This window comes from Aptenodytes forsteri, unplaced genomic scaffold, assembly GCF_000699145.1.
Source record: "Aptenodytes forsteri isolate BGI_AS27 unplaced genomic scaffold, ASM69914v1 Scaffold297, whole genome shotgun sequence".
Classification (NCBI taxonomy): Eukaryota; Metazoa; Chordata; class Aves; order Sphenisciformes; family Spheniscidae; genus Aptenodytes; species Aptenodytes forsteri.
Window position 1 is genome coordinate 144,152 of NW_008796167.1, and position 16,700 is coordinate 160,851.

At 45.3% G+C, this 16,700-nt stretch overlaps 1 protein-coding gene across 1 annotated transcript in view; it reads right to left on the reverse strand.

The window, feature by feature from the left end:
• Positions 1–16,700, reverse strand: part of TPCN1 (two pore segment channel 1) — a 49,236-nt gene that overhangs the window by 11,368 nt on the left and 21,168 nt on the right. The window contains exons 2-18 of the mRNA XM_009287513.2: positions 16,325–16,449; positions 13,559–13,735; positions 12,087–12,200; positions 11,696–11,826; positions 11,020–11,108; positions 10,370–10,404; positions 9,691–9,749; positions 8,788–8,887; positions 7,643–7,759; positions 6,540–6,664; positions 5,219–5,267; positions 4,966–5,029; positions 3,964–4,008; positions 2,781–2,837; positions 2,638–2,691; positions 1,063–1,135; positions 727–834 (exon numbers count right to left, since the gene is read on the reverse strand). Of these exons, the coding sequence (XP_009285788.1) occupies positions 727–834; positions 1,063–1,135; positions 2,638–2,691; positions 2,781–2,837; positions 3,964–4,008; positions 4,966–5,029; positions 5,219–5,267; positions 6,540–6,664; positions 7,643–7,759; positions 8,788–8,887; positions 9,691–9,749; positions 10,370–10,404; positions 11,020–11,108; positions 11,696–11,826; positions 12,087–12,200; positions 13,559–13,735; positions 16,325–16,449 (1,522 nt within the window). The remainder of the gene's footprint in view (positions 1–726; positions 835–1,062; positions 1,136–2,637; positions 2,692–2,780; positions 2,838–3,963; positions 4,009–4,965; positions 5,030–5,218; positions 5,268–6,539; positions 6,665–7,642; positions 7,760–8,787; positions 8,888–9,690; positions 9,750–10,369; positions 10,405–11,019; positions 11,109–11,695; positions 11,827–12,086; positions 12,201–13,558; positions 13,736–16,324; positions 16,450–16,700) is intronic.

Here is a 16,700-nt window from a genome sequence, read left to right on the forward strand (position 1 = left end):
GAAGAACCTCCCCCCCCCCCCCCTTGAGCGTCATAAAGTGTTCTTCAAATCCTCACTGAAGAGCTAAATTACATTAGCTTGTTTTTAACAAAACAACATTTTGCCTCTCAAATGCCTTCCACCTACGGCTCTCAAAGCGTTCTGCGAAGGTGCATGTACCTCCGTAACAGTTTCGAAATGAGAGGGTTAATCAGACCCATCTTACTGAGCTGCAGAGAGGTTACAGGCCGCAGTCTTGCTTAAAGTGTGAGATGCAGTTAGAGCAGGGTTGTACTCCACCCTAGAAAGCAGCATCCTTTGAAAACTGTAATTTCTGGTAATTCAATGGAAATTATTAAACTGGCTCAGACTGTCTCACCCTGACAGAAGAGCTTTTCTCTGAACAGCATCAGACAATTTAGAGGAGGTGTAAGAACCCCATGAAGGCAGACACAGGATAATCTGCCCCCGATAAATCCCTTGATCTCTATTAGAGATCAGCTTAAGCTCCAAAGCACGGGGTTTCATATCCCATCCCAAGTTTTTGTTATCGTTCATTTTGATAATTCTGGCTAATCTCATTACCCCACATAGCAATTCCTGTTTGCCATGGTCACGTACCCACAGAGCAATCCTTGCCCTCTCCTGGTAAGGAGCTCAGTTCCCAACTGGATTGATGGAAAACCAGCCTGGCTGTTTTCTTTCCCACCTGCTCTCTGCATCCCCCACGCAGCCTTCCCGTCTCACCTCAGCAGCTGAAGGGGTCGCAAGACCACAATGAAGTAGAACGGCTCCATGTTAAACGCCAGTGCCATGAGCCCCAAAAATGCAAACAGAGTGACTGAGAAGTCAAAGCTAGAGAGAAAAAAAATATAAAATAAGAGCAATGATTTATCATTAGTGTTTCAGCAGAGAGGAGGTACTTGGTGCTGCTCCAGCCTAACAAGATGCGCAAGGCCAAGGGCAGAAGGATTATAATAGCCTGCTGATGGCCTCGTCTACGGGCCTAAAAACTCACCTCAGAAGTCAGTATTTCTAACCCAACAATTTTTGCCATCTCTCAAAACGTCAGTATGCACTTACAGATTCCAACCCGAGGACAGGTACTCGACAGGCCCCAGTCCAGTGGTCTTCAGGAGCAGCTCCACGCCATAGACTGTAAAACAAGATGACAGCCATGGACAGAAATAAGCAGCATCACATGGAGGGCTCATGCAAAGGCTTGCCCTCAAAGATATGTGGTGCTTTGAGTACAGGACTGCTGAACGTAGGTTTAACAGACTCCCGCCCATCCTCCTTATTCTCAGTGAGATGCCAAAGAGACATTTTCCCTCCAAATCAACACATTTTCCTGTATTCGTGGTAATTTCTCTCCAGAGCAGTCTACAAAGCAGTTAGTTGGCTAACACGCTATAAATGTTGAGGCACAAGCTCCTCTAGGAAAGGCCAGAAAGTGGTGTGGGGACTTCAGTCCTGCCTGTTTATTTCCTTTTATCTCAGCGGAACATATCCGCATCTCGTAGCCTAGCCTTGACCTGCAGGGAGAGATCCTTTCGAAGGGGAGCCATCTGAATGCTTCACCCCCTGTCCTGGCAGCACCTTGTGAGCCTGTAGGTTAAGGGAATGCCACAATAACATGATGATGCCCTGGTTCAGTCATCCCAAAGTCTTTCTTTCCAGGTTCCAAGGTGGGAGAGAAGCGAGGAGCTGGATGACCACATCCTTGTGAAAAGAAGTGTTGCAGAGTGCCTCTGCCTTCCAACTTTCATAACAAGTGCTTTGAAGACTAAGGGCCAGGGAAGCACTAGAGCTACCCAGCAGTCAAGTAAGAGGCTAGCAACCTCTCCTAGATTCTCCAAAGAACCTCCTGCTGCAGTTTTACACACTATTTTGATTCAAAGGAGCTATACTTTTCTTCTCCTCTTGAGCAAGAGACACTGGCAGGAGAAGGAAAGTGAATTCACATCACTGAAGAGTTCCATGGCAGTGCAATGAACCAGCACATGAAGTTGCAATTGCTTATACTTGGGCTGAAAAGGAAGACTAAGGTACACGTTTACGGAGGGGATGATGTTCAATTAGAAAACTCAGCTCGTCAACTAGTTCACCTAGTCCTTTCAGACTTCTCCTCAGCATGCCCCTGCATTCTGTATTCCAACAGGACTGCCTTGCTTTGCGTGGCAGAGAGCCAGCTCACAGCTGCAATCAGATCAGAGCTGGTAATGCCTCCTGGAATAGTCAGTGCAGCACAGAGCAACGTGAGCAACTCCACACAGAGCCATCACAAGTCTGGAGGAGCTTATCACTTTGCACGCTGTGCCTAACAAAAGGCTATTCTGCTCTCAGGGCTGAAGCCAGCTTTAAGAGTAATACAGCAGCTTTTGCAGAGAGTTGCACCAGAGGTAAGAGGCTCCCCAGACCGCAGTGGCGCAGGGAGCTGTGTAACAGTGCAGCAGTGTTCACGTGGGTCTGTGTGGATGCTGATGATCCCCGCCAGGCACAGCATTGTTCTAGATGGAGTCTGTACACCTAAGTCTTACACTTAGTCTGTGGCTAAGTTTTAACTTCAAACTGAATAATCTTCTGGGAACAGAGCTGTCTATTCCCCTCCCAACTCCTTACAAAAAGACACAGTTCTGTTAGGAGGCATCAGCTTACTTGTGAGGAAGACTATGTAGCTCCATGGGACGTTTCTGGAGAAGAAATTCCCTCCTGCAAGACACAAGAAGAACTTTTTCTAGCCTTCCCTTTATTCAATCCCTCAGCATCACAGTCAAGAAACAAGATGCGATGTTTCCTACCTTGCAGCATGAAGGTTTCAACAAGAATCCAAATTCCATTCACAGCCACCACAGTATCTGGAAAACAAAGTAAAAACCCATAGCAAAAACACTCCTGGACCAGAGGACATCCATTTCCTAGGCTAACAAAGAGAGTACAATATAGGACAAGAGGCAGGGTCAGTGTTTCCAATTCAACTAACAAATTGAACTCATAACTTGGGAGAGTTGCAAAACTACCCTTTCCCAGGCCTTTAACAGATGCGGTACCTTTATCTGCAGAAGGAAACAAAACTAAAACAATGGTCTGAATCATGCTCAATCATTTTTACTCATAATTACTTTACATTCTGCCATATTATTACTTGCATATTTCAGCTTCCTCCTAGTTCTGGAACAAGATCTTGAGAACCACTAGGTCCCCAGCAGCACAGGACAAAGCAAGAGGCCCAACAGTGCAGGACAAAGCCCTGTCAGCTTGGATCTATTGCTGCTCCCCAACATTCAAATCCTGAGAACCGAAGGTGCAGGACTTCTACTTTTCACTCAGATCTCACTCCACCCCACCCCACTCTCTTTAGTTTAGCATCTGAATTTACAAAAAACATCTCCTCCAACATTCAAAAAAACCCCCCAAATTATCTGAGTACAGATCGTATAGAACATAGCGAGTAGCACCACAAGTAAGCACTCTTTCTCCTCTAGAGAAGAGGAGCACAGAATCATTCTTGCAGGCAGTACAGTTACCAAGCAATCCCTCCAGCAACGAGGATGCTTGCACCTTCTCAAGTGCAAACAGAAGAAGGTGGTTGACTGGCAAGGCAGTTCCTTACCCAGCATCCTTCAGCTGCAAGATAAAAACCTCAAGGCTTGTGAAAGCTAACCACCAGCCTACCCAAATGCAACAAGCTGAATCCTACCCACAGAATCAGACCCACAAGTGCGTTATGAAGCAGTGAACCAATGAGCCTCTCCAGAGGACTGAACACAGAGAGAGCTGAGAGCCCAGGTTGCAGCAGCGATCGGTACGAACATGCAGCTCCCTCCCTCTCCATCAAAACTCCAGAATTTGCACGCAAGCCATGGCTCAAACCAAAGACCAGGCCCCACCACGATGAGTCAGAGGGGCTGGCACAGACAGAGCATCCCAGATCCACACGATGAAGGGAGCCTAGCAGAGAGACAGCTCGTTACTTCTACTTACACATGGTGTATTGGAACACGCGGGAATTCACAAGGATGTTGATGCCTGCGTGAAGGAAAGTATGACAAAACAAATGTTTACGCAATCCTCCATACCTCACACGCAGCTTCCTCTATCTTCTCCTTAGAGACATTTTTCATACCAGCCCTCAGCACAGAAACTAAGCAGATTAGCAGATTATTAACTTCTACTTCTTGGGATCAAGTTCAAATTTCCTCTAGAATTTTAGCAGCAATGAACTCATTATCCTTAACCCCCGAGATGCCTTTTTTTTTCTCTATGTACTAGTTCTGTGGTGTGGACAGAGGGAAATGCAGCTGCTGAAGCACTGCCTGTGTTTGGAACAATACATATGCTGTCAAGGAGGGTTGAGTGCATCAGCAGAGATATGTAGGACTCCTATGGCAGCTGTGTGTTTGGATCAAGATGGTGTTAACTGTTTCCCACTAGCATACAACACTGAAAAAGAATTGCAGATAAGTTCTTATTTCTGAATGGATAGATTCAGTCAGGAAACTCAGGACATGGGAGATAAATCACATTTGCACTGTATGAGCGCTGCAACCACATCTTGGGACTAGGAAGACTAGCAGCTTTTGTGAAAACACAAATCCCACTCCGCAGTCACTGCTGTGAGTTGCCAGCTGGGATATGGAGAAACTCTATAAACTCTACCAGATTCAGCAATCATAAATCCCCACCTAACCTCCGTGCTGAAAAAGGAATACAGCCCTCCATGACCTCAGGGTCTGGTTCGCTACAGAGCTTCTGCCAAGAGGTATCTTATTTTAAGGAACCTGGGGTTTGGGTCAGAGCACAGGGAATATTTACATGACAGAAATCTTCCTTGGAGACTGAATACACAGAGAGTTGGTTAGTAGGCCTTCCCTCAGCTGTTTACCAGGGACATAAGAGAAGGTCCCTTCAGAGGACCCTGTCTTTGTAAAGAAATGCTTTTCCTGTTAGTTGAACACATGCTGTCGTGAAAACACAGCCTGTTACCTTTAAAAATAAGGAATGCTGTCCGCGGAAGGTCATCAAACCAGTGCTCGCGATTTCGTTTTGCCTGGAAGCGGAACAGCCACGATCAGAAGTCAATGCTACATCCATACAAAAAATGGAGACCCAACTTATCCCCATCATCTGCTTCTTTTAGATTGCCTTTGTGTCTCCCCCACCTTCTCTTTAATCACTGGCCTCCTTTGCCCTCCCTCCCACACACACTTCCCCTCTTCTCCACCCAATAAATACTTACCTTCCATTTTAAGCCAACAACTTCATAGAAATTGTAAAAATCCTTTAGACTGCAAAACAGAAAGAAGCATCTGATCAGAGCCTTGGAGTTGATTAGATCCTTAATTGTCCTTGTCAGGCATCATCAGTAGAGAGTCCCTGGAAGTTATTAACTCCTTATTAGAACTGCAACCACAGCTGATATAACTCAACACTGACCTCTTCCCCATCTGGCCAAAGGTTACTGCCTTACAATAGCCAGAACAGGGTGCAAAGCCTACCTTCTTTCTGTAACACTACAGCCCTTAGAGGAAACTCTGACTCTGCTGAACTCCAGAATTTTACCACTGAGAGGAAAGACCTGAGGCTTAGATAGCAAACTCCAAGGGATAGAGATTGCACTACTCTTCATGAAGAAGTCTTGGACTGTCTTAATTACTCGTACAGTCCTTTTCTAACGTCTTTGCACATTCTCTTTTCAAGGTAACGATGAAATTTGAAAAAGGACATGAAAGCAAAGAAACTCATAAAACGTGAATGCCTGTCTAGCTGCTTAGGGTCAGGACTGTAACAGCTTTTAGGCATCTGAAAGTGAGGATGCTGAACTTCTCAGACTCTTACTAGTGTCATTAGGTGCCTAAATTTAAGAACTCAGCCTTTCTTCCCATGCCATTTTCAACACTTCTCTGTGGCACTTGACTTTAGGGAGAAGCATCGGCACCAGTTTCATGGGAGACTCACTCCGAGCCTGTCTGTGGCCAGAACAAAGGAAAAGGAAGAGAAGGTCTCCTGCTCTAATTCCCTCTACTTCCATGCTGGCTGGAGTTAGCTGCACCCACCCACCAGAATGGTAATTCTCTGCCTCATAACACAGAGGATGACAGTCCTGAAAGCACCAGCAGAACCAGATTTTAATTAACAAAACCCTGGGGGACACAGCCAGCTGCTGGAAAAAAACAAAAACTTGTTAAGCTGCGAGGCTGCACTGTGTGAAGAAATGCTCCTTGCAGGCTCTAATGCTGTTCCTCAATTTCTCGCTCCTTTGTTCTGGCAGGGGAGGTGGGAAACAGAGGCTGCCTGGTGACTGCCAGCAGAGCGCTGTATCCACAAGAGGGCACGCAGGAACTCCATCACCTCCGTAGAAAAACCTCAACTCTCAGGGTACGCACCCCTCCAAACTCCCTGCTTCCCAGACAAATCCTTTCAATCACATAACGCTATTCCCACATCCCAGACAAGTTTCCTTCCATAAACCCAGCCATCCTCTCTGAAGTACAGCCTCGTTTCAGAGAGTGAAGCAACCTCCCTGCTCTGGGTGCAGCAGTAAGACCAGTAAGACCTACCTGACTAAAGGAGTATTGCTTTGATTCAGTGCTTTGAAAGTCAGATATCGCTCTCTGACACACATCCGTGGCTTGTAAAACCGCAACAGCCCTTCAAAGTGCTTGAAGGAAATTCCAGACGGCCTCTAGAAACAAGGGAATGTTGTCATAAGCAGCGACATCAGGCAGAAGCACACAGAGGCTAGCGTATTTAATTCCCACTCTGGATTTGTTTTAAGCAGGATTTCTACGTTATTGTAAGATGCCATTATAACTAAGCCCCAAAAGTACCCTTAAGCTATTACTTTAATGTACTGAGCTTATCCCAGAGCAGAGAGATCAGAAAGCTCTCCTGGCACTCAGTCCCTCCAGCAAATGCAAAGCTGTTCCCTGTTGCCCTATCATGTGAAAATTGTCCAACCAGACACCCCAACCAACAGAGTTCAACCACTCTTCTTGGGAAATTAGTAGACAGCCTAACAGATCCCACTACTGGCACTTTTTTAAGACTATCAGCTATTCCTCAGGAACTGTTCATATAATGAATGTGCCCTAAACATGAACTAATCTACTAGAAGTGGGTTAGTTATTTTTGGGCCTTATTTATCTTCCTGTTCCACAAGTTAAGCAAGAAATCAACCCTCTCCCCCAGTGCTCTGTCCCCATAAAGCGTTGTTTGTAGGTGAATTACTTCTGTTTCTGCACCATTTACTCATGCAGTATCTAGCAACTGTTCTGTGCCTTCACCTGTATAACCCACCCCTCCTCTAAGTACTAGTGCTTGAGAAGCAAGCCCTCAAGTGACCCACACTGAATCAGAGAGAAATCAATGATTGCACGCTTTCCAGAACAAACTTCACTCATTTTATCAAGACACTTCCATAACCTCACATGGGGCTGAAATTCAGACTACTTCGGTTTTTCTCCAGAAACAGATATAAACAGGTTACACAAATGAAAACACAGTGGCCCTTGGTGAGTATGATTACAGTCAACAGACATAAATCATCTTTTCTGGAACATGCTCTTTAAACACTCCAGACCACTGGTGTTCTTAAAACATTGCTGACCTCCCCTCCTGCCGCACCCCAGGCTGTTCTCAGCCTCCCTGCAGGGCCCCGTACCTGTTTGGTGATCAGCAAGCGGTAGGCATGCTGTATGGCCGTGCGCTTGTGCAGCAGCAAGGACTTAAACTTCCTCTTCTCGATGTCATTGAAAGTGTCGAACACAACAGCGAGAAGCTGCAGAGAGAAGACAGGAGAGATCCTTATACTCTGCGGCTACCTGAGGCAGTGCTTCTCGAACAAGCAGGAACATCCAGAGGCAAGGAGAGGCATTGCCTGCAGGAGGAATTTACTAAGCGCTACACTGACTGAGGCAGAATGGAGTCAGCGAGGGCCCGTTGGCCATAAGGGATCCCACAAAAGGATCACCAAGCACACTGCACACACGCTGATCCACTTTTTGGAAGAGGCCCAGACATTTCTGGCCTCCTAACACTTGCTAGTGGTTTTAAGAGCTAAGGCTAAACCCCACACATGCCAACAGAAAACAGTATCAAAAGGTTTGTTAAAATGCCCCGATCTCTTCCTGGAAAGAGGGTTTTGAGGGCTGCTTTCTGGGCTCACCCTTCCACGGGAGCTTTGGCAAACACATGTCAAAACTAACCCTCCATCTAGGACAGCAGCAGCGAAATCCAAGCCCACTACAGGCATCAAATCACTCACCTGGGGTTGCAGAATTCCTCAACTCCTTTGACAGCCCCTTTTCCACCGCTCACATCCTCACCTAAGCTGGTCTTGGCCCTGCCCTAGGTGCTGCAAGAAGCAGAGCCAGCACAGCAGCCATGCTCTCACACTGCAGTTATCAGCACTCCAAGTCCTGCCATACCTAGTAATTCCATCCCCTTCAAACTGATTTACAAAGTATTTCAGGCAAGCCCAGATAATAAAATGCCATTTTACGATAAATAATTAAGACAGAAAAGGACAATAAATTTCATGCAACTGAGTATGTCACTCCAAGCATGATGTTAATGTGAGAGAGGTTGAAAGATACTTGTATCATTCTGTTTTCTGTGATTTAGTTCAACTCCTTGTGGTTAAACATTAAAAGACTCCCATGTGTAGCAAAGCTGCCATTTCTAGAAGCATTCTGCCAAAGGGTCTCAGATTATTACAGAGCACTCTTGGGAATGGGGAAGACTCTGCTGGGCAATGAGCTCCAAAGTCAGGCAGAGAGAAGTCAAGTGCTTCAACAAGACACTCACCAAGTTCATGATGAAGTACAGCTCAATGGAGAGATACACTATGAAGAAGACACAGGACCAGGGGTTCCGGGCATAAGATGGCATCATCACATCAGGGAAACTGCATCCGAAAAAGACACAATTTAAGCAGTGAATAGCTCATGCTACACTTCCCACTACAAAGGCAAGAGGCACAGGACGCAGATGCGTGTGTAAACTCACATCCAAAGACCCGCACACTTCTGCAAAACGTGTGGTTGCTCATGACACAGAAGTTTGCGCCTAGCAACGAGCAGCAAGAACATGGAGGCATGATGAAAAAAATAAATGTGAAAAGCACTTTCCTTGCACATCCTGAAAACCAAATGGGCAAAAGGGATTTGTAACATGGCTAAGGGTTGTGCTTTGATACTTAGCAACGACAGCAACACAGCCTTGGTGTAAGAGTGTTACAACCTAAGATTTATTCCATCCTTTGCTAATTTCCTAATCCTCAGAGCTCTCCCTGACAGCAGATCAATATTTACCCACTGGTGTTATCCCCCTTTCCTAGCAGATAGGTGAACTGAAGCAGAGCAATAGGAAGTTACTTCACAACAGCAAACTGTCAGCTGACAAAGGAGCACAAATAGAAACTTTCCCTTCTTGGACCAAGGCCTAATAAAGCTGTTTCCCCCCTTATTGCCCTCACAGCGATGAAGTGGTCTGAGTCGCTTAGAGATAACTCTGCATCTGAGGTCACAGTGTCCTAAAACAAAATGAAATACCAGTTCTTCCCATGCAGGCTGATCCAGGAAATCCCCCTCTCATGCAGAGGAAAGGGGTCACGTTTGGAGACAGAGCATTTCTGCAAATAAACTCTTGGCTCTGCTAGATTTCTTTGGGGACAAAGGGAGAGACTGAGCTAGAAAAGCATGAACTTACTTTGAAGTGGTCAAAAGCACGAAGAGATTCACGAGGCTGTTCTCTAAGGTATTGAAGTACTGAAAGAAAAAAACCCCATGACAAAATGCAAGTAGAACTTCATAGCGACATTTCATTCAAAAAACAACCAACCAACCCACTCACCCACTTGAATACAGGCGCTTCTACAATTCCCTGATGCCTCCCCTAGGGAAAGGGTACTTCAGGTTTGGTCCTTTTTAAAGGTCCCCGAGAGACGGCATGTGAAGAGTTAAAAAAATTAAAAGCTCATCTACACATTTTTGTAGTAGCTACTCCCAGCAAGCTACAGACGGCAGCAGCAGGAACTAGTGGCTGCTGGACTCTGACAGGCACAGTCCGAGGTGGCCGAGCTTTTACCCAGATACCTTCCTCCCCTGGGGACAGCGGCAGGTGGCTCGTTCGACTGAATTAAGACACCAAGAACACGGAACAACTCCGTGAATGTTCCCTTTGGGACATCCTGTCTTTGAGGAAGTTGCCTGCACCGTCTTCCTTCCCAACAGGGGGTAAACCAGGGTGACAAGCAGCCCCTGACCAGCCAGCATCTGGCCTCCCAGGCCACCACACAGGAATAAGCTACGTCTACACAGTAATGTTTGATTCTTAAGCACGTCAAAATGGGACTCACGCTTCAGCTGAAAGAATCAGTGATACTCACCGGATCCGAGTGGTTAGGAGAAAACAAGTAAAAACCTAGAGAAGCAGCAGAGAAGGTAGAGGAGGAGAGAAGAAAGGGGGAAAGAACAAACAAAAATAAAGTCTGTTTAATGTCAAGCAGCAGAGTGGTGAGTCTCTGTTCCCAAAGAGAAGGTCACACTAAGAGTAAGCCCTCTCTGACACCGTGAAGAGGAGAGTATCTGGAAGGCCTTCTCCATATAGATTTGCCAATACATGTCATTGGCATTTCACCGATCCTTTCGGAAAACAAACTTTCTGAGGATGGTTTGAGTATAGGACTGTAGCAGGTACACTACAGACACATGCATTTGTGGGAATGTAGACCAAACTTACAAGATTGAGGAATAGTTGATGGAAACAGAACTTGGAAACCACAAACACACACACACACCACAGACTATCCTCTGGAAGAGGTCAAAAGGACCTTTGTCTCAAAATCAAATACCCAGCTTCTAAATTTTTTTGATCTTTAATTCTGCCTTCCAGATGACTGCAGATGAAATGGGATAAATGGAAGATCCTGGCAGGACTCTGAATCTGATCATCTTTATATTCATCCAGGCTGTTTGTGTTGCTTTTGGACAATAACTGGTTAAGAGTATCACTTCACCTTCCATAAATACAACTCACCCAGGATGGCAAAAATCACCATGAAGAAAAGCAGGAGGAGAAGAATGTCAATAAATGGTGGGAGGGACTGGAAGATCTGTCGCAGATTTCTGGAAAAATAAGAAAACATTAATAAAGTAAAACTTGCATGCTTTCTCCTCCAGGTTGGCAGGGAAAAAAAAACCCAACAACACACCATACTTGAGGACTTTCTTCCCACTCCTTCCAAGGATTAGAAGTAGAAAGCTAGGTAAATTAAGATCATTTCCAAGCTACCTATCTGTCCTTTGCAGTCAGCTCTCAGGTACAGCACACAGTACTAATGTCACCCAGTCAACTTTCCTTCTCCAGACTAAAGACTAGTTCTGTGGTTCATTGTGCAGTTTACAGGCAAACCTAGGAGCCAGAAACAACACAGCCACGTTCACGTGTTGTGCTCTCTGAGGTAGTTTATACAGCTGAGGACAGTACACATAAGCACTGTGTACCGTGAGCACATCCAAAGCTACTACCCATGAAATTTCCCTACATAGGCAAGACACCAGGTACACTTCAGTCGCAATTACAAAAGATCTTGGAGATCTGAAATGCCCATGAAAGACACTTATTTTCCTGAGATGCCTGCAGGATCAGAGTGCTTTTCCTCCACCCCAGTCCCAGGCATGACAGCAGAAAACCCAGCCAGCTGACCACTCACCTTCTGACGGCACCACAGTAACGGCAGTCCACCAAGAAGATACAGCGCAGAGCTCTCGTTATCCGGACGTGCGAGGTTTGGCGCACCAACACCACGATGGCCTCTATGAACTGTACAAACAGCACGCAAGTCTGCAAAAAAGGAGTTTAATGAGAGGCACAGCTGCAGTCTCCTTTTGGGAAAGGCAAAGCTCTCGCTGACCACCCATTTATTTAGACACTTTCAGGATGGGAGGTGTCTCCGAGAGCTTAAGAGATCTCACATGAATCATTTGGCAGCTGGGACACATGGCTAAGTCATCCCTGCCACAGTACAGGCCAATATTTAATCCGGTTCTTCGGTTCCCGAAGATGCTGAAGGAGAAACACTGACAATCAGACAGACAATTTACCTTCACCATAGTCCTTTTGTGCCTGATAAAGGTTTGGAAGCCCAGCCACCTCATCTTCATCGAGAGTTCAAAGACTACCACAATTAACGCAAACAGCTCCAGGGTTGCATGGACCTGTTACAATACAGCAAAGCTTAAACCAGCGCTTCTGATTACAAACAGCAGCACATCAGAGGCAACATTTCTGCCCTTCCTTTTTCAAGAAGCATGTGGGTTTGACAACAGTCTGAGCACAGCTCTGTGACATGCAGGAAAACCCAAGGCCACTCTTAAAGCTAGCACAACCCTCTGTTTTTCCAAGTTTCTACATGTATTGCTTTGTGCTTGTATTAAAGCCCATAGAATTTTCCTCTATTCGGTATCAGCCCAGAATTTCCTGGAAATCCACATCCCTTTTAGACTTGAATAACACATCAAAAAATGTATTGATACATTTGAAACAAAAGGGTGAGACACCAGCAACTCGAGCAAAAACCTTTTAAAAAAGTTTGAGACTGCAATTTTTTTAGTGAAATGCAGGAAGAAAAGCTGCTGGGCAGACAGAATTTATATAGAGAAGGGTTTTCTCTTGAAATAATGTTCTGGACACCACAGACAGGGTGCTGATCAAGCTCTGGAACAGAATGCAGCTTTTTGGCAGTGCTGATAGACCCCTTCTCTGTTGGGAGATGCAAAATGCACCACAAAGACAATGACAGTATTTTCTTACAACCTCAGCTTTAGTCACAGCTCAAAACCCAAACTGAGTTATGCAGCCCTGACTCATTTTGAGGAACAGTTTGACCCCAAGGTTGTCACGGCTGTTCTACACCCCTGGCATGGTCCTAGGGTGCCATTAACAGCTCCAAAAGCAGATGTAGGTTCTCCCACCAGCAACAGCAGCTCCTAGCACTGTGCCTGACCTCGTGAAGTGGTTGTGGACTGACAACAGTACACACCAGTTTGTGTATCCCTTCTCTCAACCTGCATTTTGTGAAGGTTAGACATAAAACTTCAAGTCCCTCAAAGACACGCGCACATTGAAAAGTCCTCACAACACTGGGAGGAGAGGACAGGAGAAGGTTTAGCGACCTGTCCCAGGCTGAGATCTGTTTGTGTTCTAGGAACCAGTGGTGGTGCTGGGGTAACGGCACCAACCCTGACAATGAAAACCACCTTGTCAAAGCACACAGATTCTTGAGTTACCTCAAGAAAAAGCGAAAACCACACACTTCTCTAACAGTGAAAGAATTTAAGAACTGCACAAATTGATAATATGAAATAAGTGTCACTTTCATTGTGGTCTACGCACATCAGATGAAAAAAGGATGTTTTGCTGGTTGACATATCTGCTGTCAACCAATTTACAGAACAAGCCACGTTTTTTTTTTTCCTACTACTGCTACGTTCTTCCTCTATGTTTAGCCTTCTTTTTCCTCTTACCCACCTGCGCAAAACAGGCAGACTTCTTCATTTTGCCCCAAAGTACTTACAAAGATGCCAAGACGGAGCATAGGAACAGCTGGCGCCTCGCAGAGAGACAGCAACAGGAGAAGCAGTGCTGTGCTCAGCTCCATTAGGTAGAAAAGGTGATTGTGTGCAAAGAGGTAGGCAGCAAGTGCTTTGGCATTTTTGGGGTGAGTGAAGAACTTATCATTATTTTCTCCTTCCTAAGGCAGCAGGAATAAAGAAGAGAACAGCATTAGTAACTCTCGGTACTATAACAGAGCTTTCCACATGAAGAACGCAGACTTTTATAAGGATTAGATACAATTCCCAACAGACTATTCCCACTTTACAGCCTGACATTGATCTGTTTATTGAGGAATGAACTCTACACACACGGGACATCCCCTTCTGTTCATAAGCATATTTCAGTAATGAAACTCATTAATATCCACAAACTCCTGCTTCAGAAACCCTTGAGCCTTTTCAAAACGAGGAAGAGTGCTGAAAGAGTTTATAAAGGTAGGCAAAGAAACTTTAGTCAACATCCCAACATAAACACAGCACTTCATTTATTTGCAACCACTTCCACATGTTTACAGACTTCTTTGATTAAACTTCTGCAGGACAGAACACAAAAGCACACAGATAAGCTCCAGGGCACCTGGCTGACAGTTGCTCCTGCTTATCTTGGCCTTGCAAAACATCTGGGAGAAAACACTGGAGCACACGCACTGTTTTCTGCTTCAGGAATGTGAGAAGACAGACTCCATGAAAAATTAACAAGTCTCTATGCTGATCCGTCATTCCCTCTTAACTAGAAAGCTTAATTAACATTAAAAGGTCAGATACTCCATCTTAACAGTTTGTCTACAACTGATTTTTAAACAGCTACATCATTACTAATTTTACCTCTAGGACAAAACTTAGTTTGGGGAGAATTTAGAGGTTTTTCATGCAGAACCACCCAACAGCTTCTTCTCTTTCTTGAGTCAATGGTTTAAGCAAGGGAGCTTTAGTCACTCACAGAAAACTTGCTGCTTCTTGGAAACTGTCATGAGAGATCATTTTTCCCTAGCTGGGACACTCAGATGCACAAAAAGTTGTTTGTTGTTTTTTGGTTTGTTTGTTTTTTTTTAAATTAACATCTTTCCAAGTAAGCAATTACTGTAAGGACAGTAAGCTATTACTATCAAAGTAGAATAACTGTGATTGCAAATGGATAACAAGGTCAGGAAACAGTATCTCCTTTAAGAAGTGAAGCATTCTGGAGACTAATTCAGAAGAGGGTTTCAAATGTTTCTCATTTACTCAACTCACAGGCAAGCTCACATTCTGTTTAAGAACACACACACACACACTGCCGGGTCAGTGAGCCAGACTGCGAGCAGGGCAAAACCCAGCAGCCAGCTCCATAAAACACAAGCCCCCCCCACTCAAAGAGAGCGCTAGCTTGTATCAGCAGGGCATTCTTATTCACGCCTGACAAAACACACTTGCAGAATGAAAAATAGTCTAAATTCTGCCTCTTGGTAGCCAAGCAATTCAAAACGTTGCTGGACAGCAAAGTCCTCTTATTCAGATAAGACACTCTTGCCCACAGACACGGGCAAAAAAAAAAAATCTGCATGCTCTTTAAGTTATGTCTACTTCATTTCAAGGACATTGTCATTATGATCATTGGTCAAGGCAGCAGCAAGAATAATCTGCATCTGAAGGGCCAAGCCTGCTGCGTACATTACCATCAGACACTGCAGCAGCTCAATGACCCTTTGCAGAGCATCTCCAATAATCATGAGTTTAAACAAAAGCCCGGGAGGGGCTGGAGCTACCATTATATTGCCAGTGCTGCTCTAGCATATGGCGAAGCTGAAGTATTACCAAGGTCCAAGCCCACCCGGTTTTAAAATGTCAGAGAAGCAATACTTCTCAGTCCTGTGGGGTAGGAGCAGGGAGGAACAAAGGGTTTCAATCACCTTGCAGTGACTTAAGCAAAAAACCTAACTGGGTCCAAAGCACTTCAAGCTGCAATGCAGAGCCTTTGAAAGGGAACGAAGAGAAGGAGGAAGGAAGGACAGTAAGGGAACCAGCAACAATTTCAGACTGGCCAGCTCTGGGAGAAGCTCAGTTTTGGTACCTAATTCATCACACCAGACTGTACGGCGATCTTAAAAATATTATACCTTTGTTGAAGTAACGATGGTGTTCCCTGTAACTGGAGCATGGGTGGGGTGTGTTTGTTTTTTCTTTTTAAATAGGATAAATTCCTCTCCTGGGCTGATCCTAATCTCAGCACGCTTTCTTCCTGTAGAAATCAAGACCTCTACCTTCTCTTGTGTCTTGCATGACCTGCAGGGCTTGAATGATGCTAAACGAACATCCCAGGGCCACCCACCAAATCTGTGGCCAAGACAGGATTAGGACCTGCAGTTCCAGAACATGAGATGTCTCCAGGAGAGTGCTGACCATCCACCCTGGAGCAACTGAAGAGATAAAATGACGATCTATGACAAGTTACAGAAATCTCCATGGTAAGGTGGCAGAACTGAACATGTGCTGAATCCCTCAACTACTACAGTCCTTGGCACTGGGAGAGATGGGAGAGGATGGGTAGCTTGTTCAGTTGCTCCCAAACGACTTGCCAGAGCCCGTCTGAAAGCACTTCCAGCATCTCCCCACTCTTTGAGCGGATTCCTTTGCAAAGCACCGATTTTTTTAACCTCAAAACTGAAGCTCTTTGTTTCTTGTCATCAAGAACTACCATAGTTTCAGAAGTTCATTTTTCACACAATACACCAAACAGCAGGGCTCACCTGGAGGTAGATTGCTGCCTCTTGGTAGTTCATTTCCCAGTTGTGTCGGGCAGAGCTTTGCTGCGCACAGCATTCCCCGGCAGCAGGGCTGGACGCATCATTAATAATGTCATAGCTACCTCCATCTGCATCAGTACAATAAGAGAAAAATGGATTTACAATTAAGCGAGCTGAGATTGATCAGGAGGCACGCAAACAAGCCAGGCACTGGGACCAGAGACAAGCATCAAGAGGTGGCAGAGTACCCAGGAACCTGACAGCTTGTACACAGACAAATTGACTCTTCCCATGTAGGAGCTTTTAAGAGACGCACTCAAACTCAGCACTTCAACACGGGAATGCTCCCAGAAGATCATCAAAAGAGACAGCATCCTAT